The sequence below is a fragment of the Bos mutus genome, chromosome 1 (genome assembly GCF_027580195.1).
Source record: "Bos mutus isolate GX-2022 chromosome 1, NWIPB_WYAK_1.1, whole genome shotgun sequence".
Taxonomy (NCBI): Eukaryota; Metazoa; Chordata; class Mammalia; order Artiodactyla; family Bovidae; genus Bos; species Bos mutus.
Window position 1 is genome coordinate 82,010,593 of NC_091617.1, and position 25,623 is coordinate 82,036,215.

Genomic DNA, 25,623 nt, shown 5'->3' on the forward strand with positions numbered 1-25,623 from the left:
TAGGATAACACTACTATTATCCTAATTCCTAATCTCTCCTCTGATGACATCAACCATGGGAAGACTTCATGTTAGGGGTTTTTATCTTACTTGGGTTTCTAAGGCAGAATCAACAAGTAGAAGGGGAAACTTAAGTGGGGACACACAGTGGAGATGACTGCCTATATTAGATTGGCCAGAAAGTTTGTTTGGGTTTTTCCATAACATCTTATAGGAAAACCCAAACGAACTTTTTGGCCAACCCAATAATTTCTTCATGTACACTTGAGCACCACATATTGTTGTTCTCTTGACGAACAGAGCTCCTGTCATTAAGGAGCTGATGCTCTGGTGAGGGCAGCAGATGTGTAATCAGGCAACTGCCTCATAATGTGATGAGTGTTTCAATAGGGACAGGCTGCAGGAGCACATGGGAGAGTCCCTGTCCCCACCTTAGGTGGGTGGGCTAACAGGTTCAGGTGAACTGACAACCAATCAAGAGTCTTGAAGAATCATAACACTCTGGTGGGAAGTTTCTGGGAAGCAGTCCCAAAGGGATGGAGGGAGGGTGGAGGTTAGAGGAGTGGATGTGGACCTACTGCCCAATGGGCATGGTCTTCCTCAAAGATCTTTTAGCCTCTTCTAGGCCCTCTTGTGGTCAGTATCACCGAGAACAGGCCTGGATGACAGTTCTTGGTGGCCTCACATGGGGATCCCCAGATCTTGGGATCAGATTGCCTTTAATCCCCATTTGCCTCCCTAAGAGGATCACAAAATAAGCTGCTGGGATAGCCCTAATCTAGCAGGCAGAGCTTGGCACCTGGACAGATGCCAGATACTGCTGACTGGTCCTCAGCTGCCCTTGTTGTGTTCCTCAGACTCTGGGAAACAAGAGTACTGTCTTGCCTAGGAAAACCCAATGTGTACCTCCCAACACTGGAACCACAACAGGCTCTGGGACAGGAGGTGAGGGTGACTGAGCAGGAGACCCTAACTCAGTTCAGGCTGAAATCCCACTAAGTTTTCTGACCCACAATGCCTTCATCACCCAACACCTGACCTCATATGCCTGCAGTGCTCTGTCAAACTGTGGACAGACCCACTGTCCCCTTTGGTACAGGAATGGCATCTTCCAAGACAACTTTATTAAAGATGGAGGGAAAACAAAACTTGATCACAGAGCCACTTTATGCCCACAAAGCAGTGACTTGGGACTAACAACTAAGATGAGGCTTGGAACAGCTACTGTTTCCCTAGGTGGGGCCTTAGGGAAAAAGAGCTCTGGATCCAAGATCCAAGAATGCATCATATGGGAGCCCAGAGCTATGTGAATGCTATCCCCAACACCAAGCGACTGAAGTATAAACCAGAATACCAGTTCACTAATTAATAACAGGAAAAATAGCCATCATGGGGTCTGGACAGTCAATCCTCTGGTCAGTCCCTTGTGTCTCTATAGGAAATACACACTTAAGACAAAAATATAATCAAAAGATTCTACAGAGCTTGGAGTCAAGCAAGAAGTGAGAACCAGAGAAGTATAATGACAGCAAAACTGGGCAAGCACATACACTCATCAGCAATGAGGAACCTAGCCATAGGGACTAGACACACAAGTCTTCAGGCAAGGTCCTCTTTCTCTGAGCATTCCCAGAGAAAGTGCCTCTCTGACTCCCGTTTTCAATAATAATAATGATAGCTAACAGTTTTTGAACACTGGGTCTCACGCTAAGTACTTTATAAGGATTATCTCAGTTTATTTTCCCAGTAGCTCCATAGAGAAGACACTATTACAGCAGCCATCACCATTTTCCAGTTGTGGCAGCAACTGTATAGCCTGGAAAGCCTAACATATTTACTATTTGGCAGTTTTCAGAAAAAATTTACTGAACCCTAAGCTAGAACTCCGGGAGTTGGTGATAGACAGGGAGGCCTGGCGTGCTGTGATTCATGGGGTCACAAAGAGTCATACACGACTGAGCAACTGATCTGATCAGATCTGAAGCTAGAATAGGTCTCAATATTTTTCGCTAACTTCTAAGGATTGTCATGAGAATTAAATAAATTAGGAAGGGCCCACCACATTCCCTAGCATCAGGTGTTCAATGTGTTTCGTTAGGTGAAATGTGACATAGGGTACTCCCCAAGCTGTGGGTCCTGTTCTTAGATCTTAGGAATTCTGTCTGGAAAGTTTTTCTTTTTGATCTTTAGACATTTCCCTCCTCTATCCAGAAAAGGATACCTCCTAGTAAGGCAGAATTTAAGGCAGTGTTTCTCTGCCAATCACCAGCATGAGAATCAGCCTGCAGGCTTGTTGAAAATACAAATCCCTGGGACCAGCCTTAGACCATCCCTAGAATTAGAAAATCAAAGTGGGTCTAGTTTTCCAGGTTATTACACTAAAGCTTGAAAAACATAGATCTATGTTAAATCTATAAATAAATGTAATGGTTTAAAGCCACAAAATTCAAGAGAGTTTTTAACCTCTGGGGGGAAGAGCTTTAGGGGCCCACACAGAAAACATTGAATATACAAGGCTTAATTTTGTTGGGCATTTTTCTAGGTTTCTTTCATACTCACTCAATCATCTTAAAAGCTGTAAGTATGTACTTTTTTTTTTTTTTTAAGGCTGAGAAAATGGAGGCACATAAATTTAAGTATTTTGTCCAGGATCCACAGCTACGATTCCATGATTTTGTTCATGATTCCACAGCTAAGATTACATGTGCCAAGATCCCTACATAATTGGCTCCTCCAGGGTCCAAGTTCTTAAGCACTTTCTGGTCTGAAGAATGCTCTATTTCTCAAACTGAGTAGGGTATGTACACACATTCGAGTTATTATTTATGCTTTACATATATTACATATAAATGTCTCACATATGTGAAATATTTCACTTAATCATACACATGCTTTTAAAAATATCAAGATTTTGGGAGGAAATCCGTTACTTAATCAAACTTCACTGGAGCCCTCAAGACTGGCAGTTGGAAGAGAATTCCAAGGTTGGGGTTAGTTGGATCTCTCAGAGACCCATCCTGTTCTCAGTCGTGTCCGACTCTTTGAGACCCTGTGGACTATAGCTCACCAGGATCCTCTGTCCATGGGGATTCTCCAGGCAAGAATACTGAAGCGGGTTGCCAGGCCCTCCTCCAGGGGATTTACCCAACCCAGGGATCGAACCCAGGTTTCCCACATTGCAGGCGGATTCTTTACTGTCTGAGTCACCAGGGAAGCCCTACCCCTTCTGGGGAATCACACCAATCTTGATTGCACTCTCCCGTCAGAGGGCGCTATCCTCATCCTCACTACACACGGCGCAGGGGAGGAAGAGGGGGAGCGGGACGACAGAGGACCAAGTTTCAGTTAGTCTGGAGTCAAGAGAGAACTCTCTAGGAGACAATGACCCAGTGGCGCAAACAGAAAAGCGCTAGGCATTCCGCTCAAGGTGGACGCACGTGCCTTATCCAACTTGAATTCTCAGTCCCTAGAAGTGAATTCAGGGCTCAGAGTTTATGATTTGTCTTAAATCACACAGTCAACTAGCGCTGGGACTTGAACTAGGTCCTCTGAACTCGCCAGTGCTCGAGGCGGCCTCCCCAGGGTTCGTAACGGGGTCATGGGTTACCTACCACCTTCAGACTCAGAGAGACTGTCTTTCCCCTGAAGGTCCCGGGACTAAGAATCTCTTGGCTCCTGTTTGCCCCGGTGAAATACTGCCGAGATTCTAAAGGTACTGGATCCTGACTTCTGACTGGAGTGTCCTCGGAGAGCGGCAGGCAGAGCAAGGGGCGGGGCCCGTCCAACCATCTCCACCTGGACTGGGCAGCCCCGCAACTACCTACCTAGCACGAGGATACGGTCCAACGGCCGCAACTCCGGCTCTAGGAGGTCACGGAAGCAAGAGAAGTCTCCGAACCACTCGTAGGGGGCAGAGTCGGCAGCGCCCTGGTATCGCTGGTCCCAGTACTGGACCTCGCGGTACCCGCAGTTCTTCTCTGGTAACTCCGGCACCTGTGCGGAAGGCCCCAGACAAGCCATTGCTTGTGGTTGCCGGACAGTGAGGGCAACTGGCCCCCACCTCTAGGCGGGGCGTGGTGCTCCAATGTAGCCAATGAGAATGGTGGCATGTGGGAGGCGTGGCCTTTGTGTCTCCGCCCGGCATCTGCAGTTGCTCAACATAAACACGTGGAACTTCCGTCTTCTGCTAAGCGTTCGGAAAAGAATCTTCCGGGTGGGAAAGTCGTATCGTCCATACGCTGAATTCTCTGGATGCACTGCTCACTGACTTCTGAGAGTCACACTCATGGTGTCACACATTCCGGGTCGTCACTACCCACCTCATTTCCAGTTTGACAAGCTCTCTCCATTAAGAAGCCTGAATGTTAATAAAAGATTCATTTCTTCCCAGTTTTGAGCACCCGGAGGGCTCTGAGGGGTGGCGGGAGTAGAGCGAACACGGGTCTTGCTCTCCAGGGAAGACGGGCATGAACGCAGATATCAACACGGGCGATGTGTTATGCTGGGCAGGGGAGGTGAGGTGCGGAAGACCATGGCGCGGTCAGAAAGAAACGTAACGTTACTTTTCTGGGCAAACGTTCGATTCACATTAGCGCCTTTGCGCCCAGGGCTAAGTATGTACTGAGGAGTAAGACTATTCCTGCTCGTATGGAGTGTGCACTCCATCAGAGAAGACAGATGTGAAAGCAGGAAATTTTCGAGGCGTAAAAAAGGACTCAGACAACTCTGCGCTCAGTCCATTGGGACACGTGGCTCTGGGAGCGGAACCTAAGTACCAAAGAGTCGGGCTTCCGGGGTAGCGGGCCCACAAGAGCGGCGCACCGGCAAGATGGCGGCAGGCCTGCGGAAACGCGGCCGGGCAGGTCCCGCAACCCGAGCGGCAGGACTGTGCGGGCAGTGGCTGCGGCGCGCCTGGCAAGAGCGGCGCCTACTGCTGCTGGAACCGCGCTACACGCTGCTGGTGGCCGCCTGCCTCTGCCTGGCGGAGGTGGGCATCACCTTCTGGGTCATTCACAGGGTGGCATGTGAGTGCGCCGAGGGGGAGGGGAGGAGGGGGAGGGAGACCGAACCCCCAATCAAAACTGGGACCCACATTCGGAACTCAGACTCCTGATCCACTCAGCCATCAATTGCAGACCAATATCTTTTACCCAAATCCAAAGTCTGCTCCACAGAAAACCAAACTCGATCTTAATCTCCCCCATAAAACCTGGGTCTAAATTAATGGCTGCTGCTGCTTGTCTCCGGAGAAGGCAGTGACACCCCACTCCAGTACTCTTGCTTGGAAAATCCCATGGACGGAGGAGCCTGGTAGGCTGCAGTCCATGAGGTCGCTAAGAGTCGGACACCACTGAGCGACTTCACGTTCACTTTTCAGTATCATGCATTGGAGAAGGAAATGGCAACCCACTCCAGTGCTCTTGCCTGGAGAATCCCAGGGACCGGGGAGCCTGGTGGGAGGCCGTCTATGGGGTCGCACAGAGTCGGACACGACTGAAGCGACTTAGCAGCAGCAGCAGCAACTGCTTGTCTCTATGGCTTTGGACACGTTACATCCCTTGCTGGGTCTCAGTCTCCTCATCTGTTGAATTCTGAGGTCTCGAAGTGTTTTCTCTGTGATAGCATTTTGTTACAGTCAGTTGGGCATTATTGGTCACTCCTTTCCAGGCAGAAAGCACTGGATTTCAAGCTTACTTAGTTCACTACATATTTGCTGAGTGCTTATTATATGGCTAACACCATACTAGGTGCCAAGGGTATAGTGGCGAAAAAGATAGACAGATTTCCTACTTGTGTATGTGGACCTGGACAAAGATAAGTTGACAGAAAATTACATTACATTATATTCATCATAATGGTACTAGACCAAGTTCTATAATGGACAAAGGTGGGCACTTCAGCCAGACCTGAGGAGTCAGAGAAGGCTTCCTAGAGTCCTTTTCCAACAATAAGAGCTAGTTCCTTGAGGAAAGAGAGAAAGGGGTAGGGGGCAGATTATAGTCTAGGAGAGAATCTTGTTCCAAAGAGCTCCCATTGAAAGAAAGTCTACTTCCTTTAAAGAAATGAAATAATTAGAGTTGGAACACAGAAATCAAGTGAGGGTAGTACTAAGAGATGAGATTTCACATCATGAAGGAATCTCTAAGCTGTGTTAAGGAGATAGTATGGTGATTAAGAATTTAGAGCTCAAGAAAAAGAATTTAGAGCTCCATATGTGCCAATCTCAACTCTTCCCTTCCTAGCTTACTGATCTTGAGCTAGTTACTTAACCTTGTTAATTCATAATTTTCTCTTCTAAAAATGGGAATAATAAAAAAACTTGGTCTTTATCTAAGAGCCTTGGGGAATCACTAAAGGGTTTTAAGCAGAGAAATGTGATGTTTCTATTATAGGATGAGCTCTGTGGTTGCAGGGTGGACAATAAAATGTAGTGCAGGGAAAGTGGAAGCTGGGAGCCTAATTAGGGAGCTATTGCACCATTGAGGCTAGAGATTGTTACACCCAAATTGAGCGGAGAAGGATGAGACAGATATTTAGGATGAAGAAGAGGCAGGACTTGGTGACTGAGGGTTGGAAATGAAAGAGAAGTATCAAGGATGTTTCCCAGGTTTGTGACTTGGGCAAGTGAGAGGTTAATGGTGCCATTCATGGAACCCAGGAAGGGGACCACATATGGAGTGGAAAGTTCTGAGTTCCATTACAGACATGTTTGATTTTGAGATACTTGGGTTCATGCAGAGAATAGATCAGTTAGAGAAGGGATTATGATAGAAATCCCAAGAATGAGCTGGAACTCTGTGCTTTGATGGAGTGAGGCAGAGCAATTCTGGACCACAAAGTAACCACACCATCCTGTCCTTTTGCAGATACAGAGATTGACTGGAAAGCCTACATGGCTGAGGTAGAGGGCGTCATCAATGGCACCTATGACTACACTCAACTGCAAGGTGACACTGGACCTCTTGTGTGAGTAGGATCGGAGGTTCAGCGAGGATGGGAGGGGTTGACTGGATGCCAGGCTGAGTAGCTTGACCTGGACTCATGTTCCCTCTCTTCCAGGTACCCCGCTGGCTTCGTGTACATCTTTATGGGGCTTTACTATGCCACTGACCGAGGTGCTGACATCCGCATGGCCCAGCACATCTTTGCTGTGCTCTACCTGGCCACTTTGCTGCTTGTCTTCTTGATTTACCACCAGACCTGCAAGGTGAGTTCTCACCACCAGGAATAGGGGCCCCCAAACTGCGAGGGCTGGGGAGTGGGGACGGTTCAGGGTTGGTACGCTGACCTTGTCCCCCACTGTGCCCACCTCTCAGGTACCTCCCTTCGTCTTTTTCTTCATGTGCTGTGCCTCTTATCGTGTCCACTCCATCTTTGTGCTGCGGCTCTTCAATGATCCAGTGGCCATGGTGCTGCTCTTCCTCAGTGTCAACCTCCTGCTGGCCCAGCGCTGGAGCTGGGGCTGCTGCTGTTTCAGGTCAACACCCCTCCCTTGTGGACCCTTCTTTCATTTTCTGTATTTCCATCATTTTCTCCCCAGTTTTCTGCAGCAGCAGGAGTAAGGGAGTGGCCAGACAGTGTAGGTCAGTTAAGGGCCACACTCACATCCTGCGAGTCCAGGATGTGTAGAAAGTCTCCATCCCCAGGCGCCTACACACACACCACCCTCTTCCTATCCTGTTTCCTCCAGGCTGCTTATGTGGTTGGAATTGGTCAGTTGCACTTACTAAGTACTCAGTATATTATTTGTGGCTCAGTCTGAGTGTAGGGACAATGATTCAGCTCCCTATCCCAGCCTCCTCCCAGGCTGCCTTAACCCCTCCAGCGGTTCTGAGTATGAATGCTCACCCTCTGCCTGGAGCTTGCTGGCAGGGAACGGGGAGCTGCTGTGGTGATGGTCAGGGGTACATGGCCCTGATGAAGCTGATCTTCACTCTTCCTCCCCACTATCCACTCCAGCCTGGCAGTCTCTGTGAAGATGAGTGTGCTGCTCTTCGCCCCTGGATTACTATTCCTTCTCCTCACAAAATTTGGCCTCCGTGGGGCCCTCCCCAAGTTGGGCATCTGTGCTGTCCTTCAGGTATTCCGTCCCTACCCTGTCCCCTTTCTGATGAAGTGGCGGCCACTCTGTCTGGACTTCTTTCGTTTTTGAGACATCTTCAAAGCCAGGGGACAGTTTTGGAGTTGATTCTGATCTGGACAGCCATCACCTCTAGACTTTGGTTTCTTTAGCTATAAAACAAGGGTGTTGAATTAGATGGTCTCAGAGAACCGTTCTAGCTGTGCACATTTATGACTAGATGAATTTAAATATAAAGCACTGTTATTATGTCCTTCCTTGGCCTTTTTGGCCCAAGATTTTGGTCTGACTGGGTGGGCTGGCTTTCTTGCTATTCCTAGTGGCAATTAGGGAACCTCTGGGATCTATACCCTATCTCCCCTCCCCTCAGTGATTAGCATGAGGCTGAGGCTGAGCCTGGGCAGCTCTGCTGATGTCACACTCATCCTCAGGTGGTGCTAGGGCTGCCCTTCCTGCTGAAGAACCCCGTCGGCTACCTATCCCGCTCCTTTGACCTTGGCCGCCAGTTTCTCTTCCGATGGACAGTGAACTGGCGCTTTCTCCCTGAGGCCCTCTTCCTGCATCGTGCCTTCCACCTGGCACTGTTGACTGCCCACCTCACCGTGCTCTTGCTCTTTGCGCTCTGCAGGTGGCACAGGTGAGAAAGCGGGGCAGTTCCTTGGGCAGACATGGGGGAAAGAGTGAAGGGCCTAGGCCTTAGGGGCTGCTTGGGGACACGTTGAGCTCCGTGTGGCCCACTATGGCGGTTTGATAAGTTGTCTCAATGGTTTCTCCCCAGGACAGGGGAAGGTATCCTGTCGCTGCTGAAGGATCCCTCCAAAAGGAAGGTTCCACCCCAGCCCCTCACACCCAACCATATCCTTTAAGTCATGGGAAGGTAAGTCTTGCCCTCTCCAGGTGCAGACAGGGTCCTGGTCAACTAACCCTGGACAGCTGCTGCTCTGGGAGAGGGAAAGGAGGTTCCAGTAATAGCTACAGGGTCCATTCATAGAACTCCTACTCTGTACCAAACCCTGTGCTGAGCACTGTACATATTTAAGCGTGTTTTATTCTTAATTCTAAATATCATTGAGTTACCATTATGAGGGAGCACCCTCTGCTTAGCGCTGTCTTAAGAGCTTTACGTATGTTTAAAGCTCACAAGAAACCCTGTTTTATCCTCATTTTACAAATGACAAAATTAGGGCTTTAAAAGGTTAAGTAATTTGCCAAAGTCACACAGCTAGTGAGTCATGATGGCTCCCTAGGCCTTACACCTCTAGATTTTATTGCCTCCACACAGACTGAGGAACAGGTCCAAAGAGGTTCAGAAATTTGCCCAAAAGTATGTATCTAGGAACTACAGAGCCAGGTGCTGTTAGACCCCCCCAAACTTTTGTCCCCCCTGCTTTGAAATCTCCCTACCCCTCTGCTCCTGCCCTTGGCCTTGACCACCGCCTACAGATTGTTTCTACCCTCTTCACCTCCAACTTCATTGGCATCTGCTTCAGCCGCTCCCTTCACTACCAGTTCTACGTTTGGTATTTCCACACACTGCCCTACCTCCTGTGGGCCACGCCTGCCCGCTGGCTCACTCACTTGCTCAGGTACTGGCTGGGACAACCCTGGGGGGAGGACAGGGGTGGGAAGCTCCTCATCCCAAGGCCATGACCGTGGAGGGGTAGTGGGGAGCTGAAGAGCTGCAGGTCTAGAGACAGGATGAGACCCAGAGCTTCTCCTTCTTTCTAGGTTGCTGGTGCTGGGGCTCATCGAGCTCTCCTGGAACACATACCCATCCACGTCTTGCAGCTCTGCTGCTCTGCATGCATGCCATGCAGTCATCCTGCTGCAGCTCTGGCTGGGCCCCCAGCCCTTCCCCAAGACCATCCCGCACAGCAAGAAAGCCCACTGAGACCCAGCTGTTCTCTTCCAGTCCATTCTCGGGACCCCAGATGGGGATGGACTCTGCCCTTCCCAATAAACCAAGTCTCCTCTGCAGCCTCCGTGGAGGTGCCTGGACTAAGCTGTCAGGGACAGGCACGTGGCAGATAAAGAACTCATTAAGACAGTCCCAAGAGGCACTTTATTGCATAGGATCTGGGGGCTGTGGCTCTCTCCCCTTCTGCTGCAACTGCACAGAGCTCAGAGGGGAAGGGGTAGAGGGTGGGAGGGGCGAGAGAGAGCACAGGCAGGCACTTTTTGTGGGGGCAGGAGAATTCTGTGGAGGGAATGAGAAGCAGTGGGGACAGGCTGTCGCCAGCCCACCCCTTCCCAGCACCGAGAGGCCGGCTCTGGGTGGCAGTGACTTTGAGTTGGTTGGGGGGGATGCCAGCCGGAGCAGTGGGTGACCTTCACATGTTTGCGGGGCTGTAGCACAGCAGGTGGAGCTGCAGGTTCTGGTCCCAGTGACGCAGCAGCAGGAAGAGACCGCGGGCTGCAGCCTTGAGGTTGGCCAGGTCCAGGCCATCGGGCAGGTGCTGCGCCCGCAGCCAACAGTCAGCCTTCGCAGCTGCCAGTTCCCACTCGCCAAAGGCCCCCGCACAGCGGTGCTCCAGCCACGCAAGCGCCACAGCCGTGGCCCAAGTCCGGCCCCGCAGGTCAGCGCCACCAGGCCCTTCCAACCCCTCTGAGGCCTCAGTGTCTGATCCCCGCCCACTGTCCACCTGGCCCGGACCCTCGGAACCCGAGCTGGGGGACGGGCTGCAAGAGGCTGTGGCGCTGCCACCCTGGCCAACACTGGGGGCTAGAAGTGCCCAGGGAGAGGAGGCCGAAGTGGGGCTGAGGCTGGCCCGGTGTGCAGCAAAGGGCGAGGCGCGGCACAGGCGCTCCTGCGAGATGCGCACCGCTGCACAGAACAGAGCGTCCAGGCGGAAAGAGCCAGGCGCCTCCTGCAAGCGCACCTGAGGAGAGAGGAGGTGGGGGGAGAAGCGAGCTGAGACAGTGCCCTGGCCCTGGCAGCGCCACCCTCCACCTCCCGAGTCCTCACCAAGGGCAGGTAGTCGTGGCCACTGCCTTCACTGTTGCTGTCATTGACTTGGCCTGTGTTGGGGCTGCAGGGTCTGTGGCTGTCTGGGCCTCTGGACTTCCAACGGCCCAGGCTGATCCGGGAGGGAGGCCGGGGAAGCGGGCGGTGAGACCCTCCTATGGGGGCTGCATGGTCCCCCAAAGCAGAACTGGAGTTGCCAGTTTGGTCTGGGTCCCAGCCACCTGCCAAAGAGTCTTCCTTCAGTCCTGACTGGAGCCATTAGGTGGTGGTCCCTAAGCCTGCTGCTCCCTACTCCGTTTCCTCAAATGTGAGTGTTACCTTTAGAGTGGACAACTGTGGGGAAAGGAGCTGCATCTACATGGCTTTGAGAGATAGGAGGAGTACCTGCAGGTTCAGCTGGCTCTGTATGGGCACAGAAGATAGGGAGAAGTTTGGGAGGGTGGCCAGTGAGGTGAGAACTGGCTCCTGGGAGGTCCCCTGGGAGACCCTTTGCTTACCTGAGCTCTGCACCTGCAGGGCTGAGGGTAGGACCTCCCTGGTGGTAGCGTCCACAGCTACAGGACAGGTGAAGCAAGAAGGGGCAGAGCTGACCTTACTTGTCTGAAGGGCTCGGAGCCAGGACCTCCGGGCGTGACCTACGAAACCAAGCAGCAGCTTGTGGGCTGGGAGGGGGTGCACGCCTACCACCCACTCTCTATAAAGAGGCTCACAGAAAAAAAACCTCTACTCCCATATTGCCATGGTTTCTTCCTCTGTCCTTTTTTTTTTTTCTTTTTTTAGCAGCACCTTCAGGCTTGTGGAATCTTACTTCCCTAACCAGAGATCAAACCTTACCCTGGCAGTGAAAGCGTGGAGTCCTAACCACTGGTCCGCCAGGGAATTCCCAGCCCTCTGTCCACTTTTGAACAGAACGGAGTTCCTTCTTGGGGCCAGCTCAGACTCCTCAACTTTGACAAGAAGCGGTTAGGCTAAATGCTCAACCACCTTCTATTAGCAAGGCTAGGCTCCTTGGCTACCCACAAATGCAACATTCTGGACACAACCCCGAGGAAGCATTGAGTGGTGCCTTTTCCATCCCCTCATTTCAGCACTGCCCTGTAGAATTTTCTGTAATGATGGAAATATTCTGCATCTGCATGATCCGGTGTGGTAGCCACAGGATTCAGTATGTATTATTCCTTAGAGTCTCCACTAAGCATGTGAAGCGTGGCTAGTGCAGCTGAAGAACTGACATTTTAACTTTAATAATCTTCCTAAATGACAGATTTGTTTTTACATTATGGGCACTGTGAATCATTACAAGATGAAATTCCCTTTCTGTTGGCTGCTAGGAAACTTGGCCAGTTTTGGGTCCCCTGCTTGCAAGGGTACATAACCTCATAGTGTATATCTTTAATATAACCTAATTTTCTGTTCCTTTTATTATCCCTTCCCCCGACATTACCCTGCTTAATTTTTTTTTTCTTGATAATGTGGGTGAGCTGCCTCAAATCATTTGTGAGCAAGGTGAGGTACAGTGAGTGATCACACAGACCTATGCCTCTGCCACTCTCTGCCCCGAACAGTTTCCTTGAGCCCTGATTGCGCCCACCAGGAACTCACCCCGGTCAGCCCTGGTCTCACCCCCTCTTCGAAGAGCCAGCTGCTCATTGTCCCGAACCACAGAAGCTGCTGTCAGTCGATGGAGTGCTTGGTCCCAAGCATTATCTCTTTCAGGGGGTGACGGAGGCAGGGAGCCATCATCCTGAGGCCCCCACAGCGTCTCCAACCCAACACCCACCTCCCAGCACATGGGCTGCTCCCCACACAAGGCCCGGATCACCACATGGCAGCGTGGAGCTTGGGGAGGCTGTGCTACTGCTGGAGGGGCCAACTCCCCATTGAGGGGAACAGCAGTGAACAAGAAGGGTGGTTCCATCAACATGTCCCAGTCCATGGGGGCTGGGGAGAGCAGGTTTCCTGGGGAGAAACAATGGTAGGAGCAGGGGCCACGTGGTGCCCTGGGCTCCACCTCCCTACAGCCTCCTGGGTGACAAAACCCAGCTCCCCTGTAACCCTTACCTGAGTCATCCAAGCCCTGTCCCAGCTGCTGCCCTGGCTCAGGGCCTGGCCCATCGGGTGCTACACCTAGAGAGGGGTGCCGGGGGCACCCTGGGACTGGGTTCACCCGGCCTTGGGGGGATGAGAGGCTTCGGCCAGCCAGAGCCACTCTGCGTCGACGGCCCAGCACCTCAGCACTCAAAGCCCCAGTCTGCACATGAGAAGTGGAGTCCACTGGTCAAGGAGTGCAGAGCTCCTGGCCTGATCAGACATACATACATGAGTAGCCACATGCCCTTTTGTCTGAAGCCCTAGATGGCTGCTCACCACCCTTAGGGGTGAGGCCAGGCTCCTTCTGGCCCCTGGCCCCCTTCCCTGTGTCATCTCACTCTATGCCCCATTCTTCCAGAGGAGGCTCTTGCTTTCCTGACTCCCTCAGACAGGGTTAGTCACCTTGACTCTGAACCCCCATAATGTCACGCTTCTGTGCTTGTCAACATGTGTCACATGGTATCATCATTATATATCATCATTACCTATCTGTTTTTTCAAGTAGACTTAATAGTAACCACTGCACAATCTATGGCATACAGCCAATGGTCAATAAACGTTTGCTGGATACATGGTGGGATGTGGGTTGAATCTCACCTTGACTGGAGCCAGTGGAGATGGAGGCAGGGGACAGGAACGGGAGCTGGCAGATTCTCCCCAGGCTAGGCTTCGGCAGCCCTGCTGAGAAGGGGGATCCAGGGGAGTGTTGCCCTCAGGGGAGCCCGGGCCCTGGGAGACAGGGGATGCGCTGCTGCCTGTGGAGCCTGGGCCTGGCTCTGGGCTGGCAGAGCAGTGGGTGAGCACATACTGCTCCCGGATGTACGAGGACTGGAAGATGCGGTGCCATATGGCTGTGTCAGAAGAGGGATTAGGTCCGGGGTCCGTGACCGGGTCTGTCAGAGCATCAGTACCTATGGGGAGGCAGTAGAGCAGATCCCAGCCCTGGGCTCTCCACCACCCACTTCCCCTCTAACACACACACACACCCCCAGGCACTCACTCCGCTCTGAGTCCCCAGCAACCCACGGGCTGGACAGCTCTGCTGACACAGTGCCTGTTCCCAGTGGCTCTGAGGTGCCAGTGGGCTCAGTGCCAGGGCTGGTGGCAGATGGTGCTTCCTCTGGGGATGGGAACACCGAGCCGCCCAAGCTCTGCCAGCCAGGCTCTTGGCCCTGGAGAGGGATAGACATTGAGAGGGGAAAAGAAGCTGATTATAGTTATACACTCTATCTTTTTCCAAACAGGATTTAAGATGGCTCACTGCAAGAGGCAATAAAGATTATAAAGCAGAAATTAAAACCCAGTACTAAGAAAGGAAACATACATGCTGACCAGAGCGTTACTAGAGCTGCTATGACTGGGCTTCAGGTTTGGCCCTGAGCTTCCTGGCAGCCAGGAAAGAAAGGCAAACAGTCCATTTTATGGCTCTCCCAGTCAAAAAAGAGCTAGTATGATTGGTTCTTCTAGAAAGATAAAGCTTTTCCTAATAAAAATAACTCATTTATCCAACTCCACCTCTGCGTCAAGTATCCTACCAACAGCGTGCAAGTCATGAATTTCTAGTTAAACACCCCTATGAAAAAAGTCAGTGTAAGGGGCTCAGAGAGGTTGACTGACTTGCCCCAAATCAAATGGTCAGTACACAGAAGAATTGGGATCTGAGATTTCATCAAGACGATGCTCTGTGTGGCCCTGAGTGTTACAGGAAATAATCTGCTGCTGCTGCTAAGTCACTTCAGTCGTGTCCGACTCTGTGACCCCATGGACGGCAGCCCACCAGCCTCCCCCGTCCCTGGGATTCTCCAGGCAAGAAAAGTGAAAGTGAAGTCGCTCAGTCATGTCTGACTCTCAGCGACCCCATGCACTGCAGCCTACCAGGCTCCTCTGTCCATGGGATTCTCCAGGTAAGAGTACTGGAGTGGGGTGCCATTGCCTTCTCCTAGATGTTGCTTTTTGTAGGGCACCGTGTGAAACAATGATCAGATTTCAAAAAAAACCTCAAAGCTAATGCTGGTGCTGCTCTCTGTGTGCTTCAGTGACTACAGGCATCACTCTGTAGGACAGCTCAGTGGGAGATCTTATGAGGGGGGCAGGCTGCAGTCACCTTGAGGGACCCAGTTTGGTCCCTCCTGGGGAAGTCTAGGGGGTAGCGGTAGATGAGTTTGGCAGAGAGAGGCACTGGGAAGAGGAAATGGGTTTTGAGGAGACACAGGGGCTTCAGCCATCCCAGGCCCACCTCCCACCGCCCCCCAACCCAGGCCTACCCCCGGGGGTTGGGACCGGAAGCTGTCCACCCTGAAGAGTGAGCAGTAACCAAGAAGCTGGTCCCCAGGATAGAGCGCAGGGATCTCCCGGGGTGTCAGCAGGGCCTCCACTGCATCCGGAACAAACCAGTCCACAGAGATGTCACTCAGCGCGGGCTCCAGTGCTTTCCTCAGGGCCTGCACCAGCTGTGAGGAATGACCAGAGGGAACCCGTGAGAGAGAAGGAGGTGCCACACAGCCGGTGGAGTGGGGAGGCCACCCTTCTGGTGCCGCTATCCACCCAGTGCCTTGCTGAGGCAAGCAGGGCAGGGTCAGGCTGGGTCAAGGGGAGGAACGGGGATAGGAACAAGCAAGGAGACGGAGTGTTCAGTCCTCAAGGCTTGGTGTGAACTGTCCTCCTGGCCTGTGCCATGTGGATGGGGCAAGGCTTTTCAAAGATATGGCTCAGTACCAGGACAAAACTTAGGACAAGATTGGGGGAGTAGTCAGAGGCCATGTCCCCCGCACCTTTGGCCTCCTGCAGCACCCCACAGCAGGGTGCCTGGAGACCTCACAACCCGACCAGGATGTTTCAGACTCAGTGCCACTTGGGAGAAGGACCCTGAGGAGAAGGGAGCAGGGCCCAGGCTCAAGCTCACCATGGGCTGCAGCCTCTCCCCAGGTCTCAGGAAGTAGGCCTGGCCCCGGCTGAGAGCAGACAGACCCTGAAGCAGCTGGCGGCAGGCGCGCCCCAAGCCAAAGGAGAAGCACCTGACAAGAGAAGGGGAGCAGCTGCGGCCTCAGTAGCCCTCTCTGGGGGCCAATCTCAGGAGGCTGGCTCTGCCCACTCCATCCTACCTGGCTGCCCCTCTATGCCACCTCATGAGCTCCAGGGTCTGGTGGGTCACAGCGGCCATGGGGGAGGCAGCAGTGACCAGGAAAAGCTGCCTAGGGTGGGCCCTTTGCTGGGGCTGCCCCAGGGCCCAGTCCAGAGCAGCCCACACGTCCGGGGTGCCGTCCACAGCCTGTAGCGTCTCAACGCTCTCACAGATCAGCTGCACAGCTTCCTGGGGGAAGAAGGCTTGGGCTGGGCACAGCGGGCTGGGAGGACTCTGTGTGTGCACACCCAGTTACTCAGGTGTTTCTGACTCTTTGCGAACCCTGTGGACTGTAGCCCACCAGGCTCCTCTGTCCATGAGATTTCCCAGGTAAGAATATTAGAGTGGGTTGCCATTTCCTCCTCCAGGGTACTTTTCAACCCAGAGATCCAACTTGCGTCCCTTGCATCTCTTGCATTCGCAGGTGGATTCTTGACCACTGTGCCACCTGGGAAGCCCCTGAGATGTCTCCACTGACCCCCAAATCCCTAGGTCACACTCACATCACTGCAAGGCCGGCTCTCTGGGAAGAGGGGCTGCACCGAGATGCCAAACATGGCAAGGTTGATGAGCGTCTGGGGCGGGAGTGACTTCACAGCCAAAACGATGGCGTCCTGGGGAGGGCCAGGGAGGGCAAGGTGAGGCAGGCCCCACTGGCATCAAGATCAACAAGGGATGAGGGGCCAGATGAGAGAATCTGGGCAAGGACCTGTGTGTGACTGTGAGAGAGACCCCAGTGTGCAAGGGAAACTCTGAGTTCCTGTGAGAGACATTTGGGCACGTGGCCACAGAGGTGCATGTGAACCCTGGGGTTTGGGATTGGGTGTGACCTAGTGAAACTTTATGTATGAGAGGTGGGTCTTGTAATCTGGGAGAAACACATGTGTGTGAGTATGAGAAGGAGAGAGGTAGGTGTGTGTGTATGTGTGTGTGTGTGTGTGTGTGTGTGTGTGTGTGTTGTGTCTTTGAGAGGCAGCCCCCAGCCCACCTAGACCCACTGCCTCACCCAACCCCCAGCCCACCCACACCCTGCCCCACAGGCCTTGTGTGCCACACTACTGCCATCCAGCAGGAAGAGGAGCTCCCGTGTAGCTGTGCCCAGGTGTCCGGGCTTGGAGCTCAGGTCCGGGCAGAAGCTCAGCACCAGCACGGGGTTCAGCAGGATATCCTTGTGGAAGCGTCGCTGCAGGAAGCACACCTGAGCATGGGAGCCCTGAGTCATCCTGGGCCAGGCTTCCTGAAATTCCCACCTGGGCTGGCAGCAGGACCTAGCCCTGGGACCTTTGTCCATGCAATCCACCCAGATGGGGCACCCTTTTGCGTCATCTGAATAAAGGCAACGGCAGAAGCAGGTGGCTGTCCTCTGCCTGTGTCAGTCCTATGCCCCATCCTCTGAGACACGTTCCAGGGAGACTTGCGTGGGCCTCCTGTGATAATACTCATCAGCCTGTCTCAGTGGTAGCAGCTACTGAGAGCTCCCACTGAGAGTAGAGGCCTCCTGCCCATCCCAACCTAAGCCTGCTCCCCTGCTCCTCCTGCATTAATGCAGCCAGAGGTGAGGCCAGGACCCCAGGTCATTATACCTGCCGGTCCCCATCACTGTCCCTTCGCAGCAGCCTCTGGAAATCCCGGCGGGCTCTCACCCGGGCCTCGTACTCTGCTGAGCTCAGACTGCCGGCCTCCAGCATCAGGTGGGGCTGGTGCGGCTCTGGGGAGGAGGGGACACAGCTCTGTCAGAGAAGCTCCCATCTTTAGACCCCAAGCACTCAGCCCCACTATCCTGGGAACACTTTGCAGGCTCAGCCTCCCTGCACTGCCGGGCCCACCCTCACCAGTGACTCAATTGTTTGGCTTTGGGCCCAGAAATCATTGAAAAATGCTCCCCAGGTGGTCCTGAAGCAGGCAGCACTAGCCCACCGTGTGCCCCAGTCTCTCACCACTGGGGTGCAGCAGGATCTCCAAGGCCCGGTCACAGCGGTGGCCCTCTGCCAGTGTGACACAGATGGTGGCTGCAGAGCTGGCATGAGGTGGGGCATCAGCCCGAAGAGCATGAGAGGGGCTCTCCAGTCCTGAGGGAGGTAGAGGCAGGAAGAGGTGATGACCACGCCATCCTAAGCCAGTCCCAAAAGCACTAATATCACCTTTCCAGACAATAATGGGGGCCCGGGGGCAGGATCATGACTGATTCAGCTCAGCTCTCAGAGTCCAATCTATAGGGTAGACAAGGTGGGGTCTGCCTGCTTTCACGGACTGGGAGGGGAAATCCCAGGTGTGTTCCTGGCTGGTCAACTAGTTCTGTATCAACCAACTGCTGATTTAACATCCTCCTCTACCTTTTGCACAAGGAAACTCAACTTCATCACTTGGACTGGTCTCATTGTAAGCATCGCTCTTCTCACTGGTGAGTGGAGTGGAATGTAAAGAAATGACATCTTTAAACCTACAGGTGTGAGTGTTGTGTGGAAGTAGCCAGCGGATGATCCCAATGGGAGACTAGAGGTTCCTAGGTCTTAGGTCCCCATCTTTTTTGTACTGCGTTCCTCCCATCCCTGAGCCTTGAGTTGTTTCCCAGTCGGCTACACTGGGAGGGATACCCACCTGCCAGCAGGCACGGCCCAGTCACCAGCATCTCAAAAGAGAAGGTGTATGGGGCAGGGCAACGGGCAGGGCCCAAGAACACATCCCGAGGAGCAGCTGACTCCTCCCAGGCTGGCCCTTCACCCTGAGGGCTGCTCACTCCGAAGCAGCTGGTGGGGCTGGAAAGGAACATGAGGAGGGTCACTCGGCCACTACCAGGGTCCCTAGCCCCTCTGGCTGACTGGCTTCAGCCCTTCCCCACCCTGCCAATCCCCCAGGACACCCTGCCAAGGCCCCCTCACCCGCACTAGACCCAGAGAAGCCGAGGGAGGGACGAAGAGAATCACCATAGGCCCAACCTGTCGTCACAGAGCCCCGGAGGCCTGGGGGGCCCCGGTGGGCCTGGCGGGGCCAGAGGGGTGAGCACAGAGGGCAGAGCCACGTGCAGCACCCCGTCAGGCCTGGAGGGCAGCTCCCGGCTGCTCCGCAGGGTCACTGTCATGGTGCCGGCCGCGGCGATGAGGCCTGTGGGCAGCACCAGCGTGGACCGGGCCTGGGCCAGATCCAAGACAAGATGACCTATGAGTGAGGAAAGGGATCAGACGGGGCTGGAAGCAGAGGAGATGGGGGAATACAGGGTGGGAGCAGGCACAGAGTCAGGGAGCTTGGGCAAGGAGAACTTTGTGAGGTTGGAAGGATGCTGGGCATTGGTGATGTAAGATGGAGGCGTGAGATGAATGGCAGTAGAAGGAGAGGCAAGTTGATGGCAGAGGATCTGGCTGTCATCAGGAAAGGCAGAAGTGACATCACTGCTGATGGAGAGCTGAGGAGGAGAAGGGGGATGTCCACACCACCTCCAAGGTCCTGTGGGACCCATACCCTCTGCCTCTCTTTCTTTACCTGCTCCAGCCTGTTCAACCCGTAGGCCTCATTTCCCTAAAAAATGCTTACTGACATCTCCCATTGCCTGGGACCCTCCCTGCTCACAAATACCCTGCTCATGAATGGTTGAGGGTTGAGGACTCCCCACTGCCCACTAGCTGTGGCTCCAGAATTTTATTTATTTATTTATTTTTTGTAGCTCCAGAATTTTCTGCCCAAGAGGAATTCAGGAACAGTAATCTATTTGGAAGCTGGCTAGAGGACATTTGCATACCAAGTATTCCATTTTACTTAGACCAAGGGGTTTGTTTGGGGACTGGTGACATCATGGGCAGCATCGATGCTGCTAAAGGGAAGATGGCCAGGTGTCTAAGGTGGAAGTCAAGACCCTATGTGGTCAGGCCCCAGCCTACCTTTACAGCCCTCCTGGGCCTCATTTCCCCAGGATGATCATTTACCCGTTCTTCTGAAAAATACTTGCTGAATGAATGAAGGGGAGGAAAAAATGAAAGGAAAAAATGGAGGTAAGAAGGAAGAAAGGGGCTTCTGTCTCCAGCATCTGAGGCTTGGGACAGCCTGATACAGTGAAGAGAACACAGTGTCAGGTTTTGAGTCTCTGCTCTGTGACTTCTGTCTTTTGTTTAGCAACTGTCTTGTTTAGAGGAGCCTTGGTTTCCTCATTTATAAAATGGGGGTCATAATTATATGACTGTGGTGAGGAATGAATGAGACAATATACGGGAAGCACCCAGTATGTAAAAGGCTATTGCTGTTTCTCTTGTCATCTGTTAGAGGGGGAAGGAGAACAACACTTGCATTACATACCTCTCTGGATTCAAAGGAGGTGACATCAGTGACTGAAACCGGGAGTCACTATGAATATGAGGCATTTTATCACCATTACCCAGTATAACTTACTTCTGAACCTTTGCTTACACCGTTGCCCCTGAGTAGAGTGCCTTTTCTCTCCTCTCAACCTTCCTAATACATCCCACCCTTCCTTTCAGTCAAATGCTGGCTTCACCTCCTCTGAAATATTCCTGAGGCCTCAGCCCAGAGCTCCCTTTATCCTCCAACTACCTGCTGGGCTTGTGCCAACTCTCAGCACCACTGCATTCTGTCCCTCTTCTTACCCAGATGGTAAACCCCATGTGCAGGAATCAAGTGAATGCACAAATAAATAAAAGAATGAAGTGTGAGCCAGGAATCCTAGGGGAGGGCTTCTGTCTCCTCCCCCAGCACTCTCTGAGCCCCTCTGTGTCACTTTTTTTGAGAGATGTTGGGACTCAGAGATGACCAAAACCCCCGTCCCAGGCCCCGGAGCTAAAGCTCCAGAGGGGAGGGAGAGCCTTGTGGACTGCCTGCTGTGTCTGTCCACCTGGCTGCAAGCCTCGGATCAGGCCTGGTTCACATCCCACCAGCACCTGGTCAGCGTCAGGGGCCCAGTCCTCTATGGTCGAATGAAAGGGTGAATCAATGAAAAAACAGTGACAGGGAGGGGGGCGGGCGGATGGGACAGGGAGGCGTGGGATGCAGAACGGGTGCTTGCAGAGGGGTGGGATGCACAGTGCGTCTGCTTTCAGGAGATGGGGCGGGGAGCGCCCGGGACTCACCCTGCGCGCAGCGGCGGGGCGTTGAGGCCCCAGCGCGGGGCCCAGAGCGCTGCAGCAGGCGGCCTGCGAGCGGCGCCGACTCTGCAGCTGGAAGGAGACGCGCCGTCCCGCGGCCTCCGCCTCGAAGCCCGAAACCACTTCAGCCTCGGCCAGAGGATACACGAACACGCCTGGGGCGGGATGAGGGCACAGGCGATGTCGGACCTTGCCAGGCCGGCGCTGTCCACCACCCCACGCCCTCCGCCCGGGCCTCACCGTCCACCGGCTGCGGCTGCGGGTTGTGGTAGGTGAGCCGGGCCCGCAGGCTGAGGCAGGGTCCGTTGGCGCAGGCCCGGACCCAGGAGTCCGTGAGGGGCAGCGGCGTCCAGCTGGAGGGGCAGTACAGGCCGGGCATGGTGGCCTTGGAGGAGGAAGCGCTCTATGAAGGGTGCACAGGGTGAGTTTGGGGCGCCCGGCCCCACCCTCCTGAAAACCGGCGGGGAGATTTTTAACTCCGGCACGGGGACAAGGACCTGCACGGGGCGAGAGGCTGAGCCCTGGGGCTCGACCTGGCGGACAGGTGTCGAAGGGAGGGAGACTGGGGATGGAGGGTGGGGGTGGTGGCGAGATGGGCATCGTCGCCGGTTACCTGGGAAGCCTGGGAGGAGCGCAGCTGCAGGCAGCACGGAGACCGGGGAGCGGAGGGTTAATGTTTAACTGGAGCTCCGGGCGCGCAGCAGTCCCTTCACCGGCTCCTGGAGGGGCGGCGGGGGTGGGGGGAGTGGGGTGTCACAGTTGTTCCATTACCCCCCTCCCGGGCCTCACCGCCACCCCAGTACCTGCCGGCCCCCCGGGGCTCCCCGCGGCTGCCAGCTGTTGGAAGTGGCGCGGGTGGAGATAACGGAAGATGCTCTGGGTGGGGAGCAAGGGTTTAAAGGGCCAGCATCCTTCTGGATGCACCTAGTCCAGCAAAGGTTAGTAGGGGCGGAATGGGATGGAGAGCCAAAGGGCTGCAGTCTTTCTCTGGCTCCTCAACTGAGAGGGGCGCTGAGACGGGCTGCAGGCCGGAGTGGAGGGGGTTCAGCTGGGAAGAACAAAGTGGGAAGGGAAAGGAAGGGGTCTTACGAAAGCAAGAGCGGGAGAGGTGATCGGGGGATTCCATAGGATCTGTCCAGGGCACCTCTCCCCATCCTGGTAGAACTGATCTGGGATGGGGGTTGGGGGTGGGTGTGCGCTGCAGTCGCCGCTGCCCCCACAGCCGAACTGTCAGGGGGTGCTGCGGGCTGGGTCTAGGGATCGTCCCCCTCCCCGCGGGCAGCCTTAGCCTCACCGTCGCGTCATCTGCGGAGTTCTGGGCCGCACGACAGGACTGGGGTGGGTGGTGCTGCTTCTGCGCCCAGGGCTTCCTTCAGTCTGGACACCTGCGAGGCGCCCGCTCTGGACTCCCGCTGCGACCGCTCTGGGTCCGCACAGGGGCGTCGGCCCTAAGGGTGCAGGTCCCGCCCCCGCTCGGAAGGCCGCCCCTCCAGCCGGTCTCGGCCCCGCCCGCCGCTGCGGCTGGGCTGCTGCTCCCCGCCCCATTCGCGCGCGGTACCGCCTCCGCGCCAGCCCCGGCCGCTCCAGCCCCTGCAGCTCCAGCCAGACCCGGCACCGCAGTGCAGGAGCCGCATCCCCGCCGCCGCACAGCCCAGCATCAGTGAGAGACCCGGGCCTTTGAGGCCCCTCCCTTTCTATCCTTCAGGAAATGAGGCGTTCTGCAGGTGCAGCAGAAGGGCTGCAGGCTCCCCCAAACCAGCACTGCAGCAACTCCAGCTACCCCGATTATCCCACCTCTACCCTCTTCACCCCTCACCCCCACAATGGCTCAACTTTTCATCACTGCAGAGACCCTAATCACTGCAGCGAACCCCAGGGCCGCATCACCATAGGACCCCCGTCCCAAAAGCTTGATCCTTTCCTTTGCACAGTGCTCCTCCATCACTGCACAAACCTTCTCCATCCTGCAGGTGTCTTCAGCTAGTGTGACCACTTCAGTCCACTCCATGCAGTGATTCCCATCACTGCAGCGATTCTTCCCCCTCCAGCTGCCAACCTTCCCACCACTGCAGTGCCATCTCCTCACTTTTTTCTGGGGATGGGGAGGGTTGGCGGATTGCCCTCTCAGGCTATAACTTCCAGGAAACTTCAGTTGTCCACCACCTTGGAAGTGAAGCCTTTCAACCTGCAGAGCCTTCTGGTGGCTGTAGACTGCCCCCATCATAGAAATGACCTCCACCCCAAACATCCCCTTAAACATCCCGAGAAAACATCCCGGCAGCCTGTAATCAGGTTCCTTTGTTATTGGCTGGACTGACAGTGTTATGCTGCAAAAGATTAGGAAAGTCCATAAAATCTTCCCCCAAGAGCCCTGGGAAAGTGACCATGTCTGGTGTCACCCATGCAAACTTTCTTGCAGCAGCCACACCCAACTTCTGCAAAGAGAGCTTGGGGAGACCTGGGGGTAGGGGGCAGTCAGTGGGGAGTGGGCTTTCAAGTTAAGCTCAGCATTCTCACTCCTCCCTATTTACTCTATCCTGATTCTAGTCACTTATTCCACACTGGTCCCAGGGAGAGATCCTCTGCCTTCTTGAGCACTGAACCCCTCAGTTCAAGCCTTTCACTTGCTCAAACCACTTAGCATGGTGGAAACAGCTTGGCCTTTTCCCAGGGAACTTCATGGGTGGAAATGCACAAGGATGATATAGGAGGCATAGCCAACATCACAATGATCTAGCTCACTGGGAGCTCCAGCAGAGTTGCAGCCCTATTCTTTCCACACTGTCTAAGCCCTGACTGCATGTCCTTTCTTCTCCCTTCTCTATTGAACCCTCTCCCAGCCTCATTCAGAGTTGAATGTTCCTCTACCAGGCTTGGGGAGAAATGGTAGATGGTGGGGGTGGGGTGGACAGGCCCTCCAGGGACTCCAGGTCCCTAGGCAGTGCCAGCCTTGACCTTGAGGGCTCCATGGAAGTCCAGGCAAGTGACCACCTCCTCATGGGTGTTTGGTGCTTTGCCCCTTCTGTGAACAAGCCAAAAGCTACATGTACAAACATGAAGCTGCAGGGAACAGTCATTAAGGGTCCTCAAACACGCAGAAATGGAAAAAGATGTCCTTGCCTCGGTTCCTGAGGAAAGCTTGACTGTAAAACAGTGTCCCAGGAAGATGGTTTCTCTGTCAGAGACTAGAAAACACTCTGGAAGAAGCCAAGCTTTGCTTGGAAGCTGGGCTGGCTCTAAGATCCTCCTGCTGGGGAGGCTGTCTAAGCTGAGGCAAATGGAGTGAGAAGTGGGTCTGCAGTTCAACCAGAGGTGTAAAGCGTCCTGCAGGATGGGGTAAGGGTGCAGGCAGCCAGGCCCTGGAGATGACGGGGTTCTGTGGAGGGGCTCTGAGGCCTAACTGGGAGGCATGCTGATAGAGGGGCTGAAGCATGGCAGGTGGCTGAGGACCAGAAAGGGGAGCACAGACCCAGAGGGTCCCAGAACCCGGTTTCAGGAGGTGGAGGAGATTCTAGGCACAATGGCTTGGAGCCTGAGTGCTCTGCTGTGTGCCAGGTGTAGGGGAGGACATGGCGGATAGAGAGCTACAAAGGCATAGCCTCTGTCTTGGAAGGCTTGGAGCCACCAGGCCAGTAAGCCTGTCTTGGAAGGCTCACACTCTGGTGAAGAAGGCAAACACACAGTTACCATAGGCTAGGATGAGGGCTGCATTACAGGGATATCATAAGAGCTTTTAGCTGGGAGCTTTTAGGAGCAGCAACTAACCTGGTGGTTGAGCGGGAAAGCCATGTAAGTGGAATCCTAAGTGGGAGTTAAGCAGTGAAGAGGAAGCAGGGGGATCAGCTCACCAAAAAATGAAGTCAGAAGAACTAAGGAAAGGGCAAGTAAGAGTGTTTTGTTGCTGCTGTTGTTTTCTCTAGGTTAATATTTGTCAAGCACTTACTGTTGGCCGAGCACTGCACTATGCATGAATCAGTCACTTCCTTTAATGATGAAAATAGCTCGAGAGACAAGTACTATTACTTACATGTGAGGAAAACGCTAATAAAGCAGTAGAGCCAGAATGCTGAACTCAGATGGTCTGCCCTCAGACCACAGACTACTGTGATAGACAATACAGTTGCTACCACAGACAATACAAATTTATTAATGTTTATTTTGTGGCTTATTTCTCTTTGATTTTCCCTAAATCTTTTTTTATTCTGAATTTTTTAAAAAGTTGAGGGACTTCCCTAGAGGTCCAGTGGTTGACACTCTGTGCTTCCACTGCAGGGGGCAT

The 25,623-nt window shown here is 53.9% G+C and overlaps 3 protein-coding genes across 5 annotated transcripts in view; 1 reads left to right on the forward strand and 2 right to left on the reverse strand.

The window, feature by feature from the left end:
- The window catches only part of ECE2 (endothelin converting enzyme 2), a 32,659-nt gene extending 28,594 nt beyond the window's left edge, over positions 1–4,065 (reverse strand). Inside the window, exon 1 of one of the 2 annotated variants that reach the window (XM_070372408.1) lies at positions 3,825–4,065. In XM_070372408.1, the coding sequence (XP_070228509.1) occupies positions 3,825–4,020 (196 nt within the window). In that variant the 5' untranslated portion in view covers positions 4,021–4,065. The remainder of the gene's footprint in view (positions 1–3,824) is intronic. The other variant, XM_070372398.1, reaches the window with a different exon arrangement.
- Positions 4,066–4,811: 746 nt separating this feature from the next.
- On the forward strand, positions 4,812–10,130 carry ALG3 (ALG3 alpha-1,3- mannosyltransferase). Of its 2 annotated transcripts, none has more exons than XM_070372427.1 (9): positions 4,812–5,024; positions 6,867–6,966; positions 7,060–7,207; positions 7,317–7,477; positions 7,960–8,080; positions 8,512–8,717; positions 8,859–8,935; positions 9,524–9,666; positions 9,809–10,130. In XM_070372427.1, exons 1-9 carry the CDS (start codon positions 4,829–4,831, stop codon positions 10,109–10,111), a joined length of 1,455 nt encoding a protein of 484 aa, XP_070228528.1. In that variant the 5' UTR covers positions 4,812–4,828; the 3' UTR covers positions 10,112–10,130. The 2 variants fall into 2 exon arrangements, with proteins under 2 accessions (XP_070228528.1, XP_070228535.1); XM_070372434.1 differs by having other exon boundaries at positions 8,859–8,934; positions 9,521–9,666.
- Positions 10,131–10,410: 280 nt separating this feature from the next.
- Positions 10,411–22,770, reverse strand: VWA5B2 (von Willebrand factor A domain containing 5B2). Its single transcript, XM_005909519.3, is given in 22 exon segments — positions 10,411–10,959; positions 11,046–11,290; positions 11,364–11,447; positions 11,543–11,680; positions 12,648–13,004; positions 13,107–13,296; positions 13,734–14,047; positions 14,137–14,308; positions 15,401–15,586; positions 16,039–16,150; positions 16,238–16,446; positions 16,761–16,871; positions 17,300–17,455; positions 17,841–17,965; positions 18,195–18,326; positions 18,856–19,013; positions 19,194–19,413; positions 21,330–21,356; positions 21,359–21,499; positions 21,585–21,747; positions 21,958–22,063; positions 22,639–22,770. Coding segments are annotated over 20 exon segments (3,765 nt in total). The 5' UTR covers positions 21,724–21,747; positions 21,958–22,063; positions 22,639–22,770.
- Between the last annotated feature and the right edge of the window lie 2,853 nt (positions 22,771–25,623).

Coding starts and splice junctions, on each gene's coding strand:
- ALG3 (XM_070372427.1), top strand. CDS start 4,829: ATGGCGGCAGGCCTGCGGAAACGCGGCCGGGCAGGTCCCGCAACCCGA. Junction 8,936..9,523: donor CCAGCCCCTCACACCCAACC/ATATCCTTTAAG, acceptor CACCGCCTACAG/ATTGTTTCTACCCTCTTCAC. Junction 9,667..9,808: donor TGGCTCACTCACTTGCTCAG/GTACTGGCTGGG, acceptor CCTTCTTTCTAG/GTTGCTGGTGCTGGGGCTCA.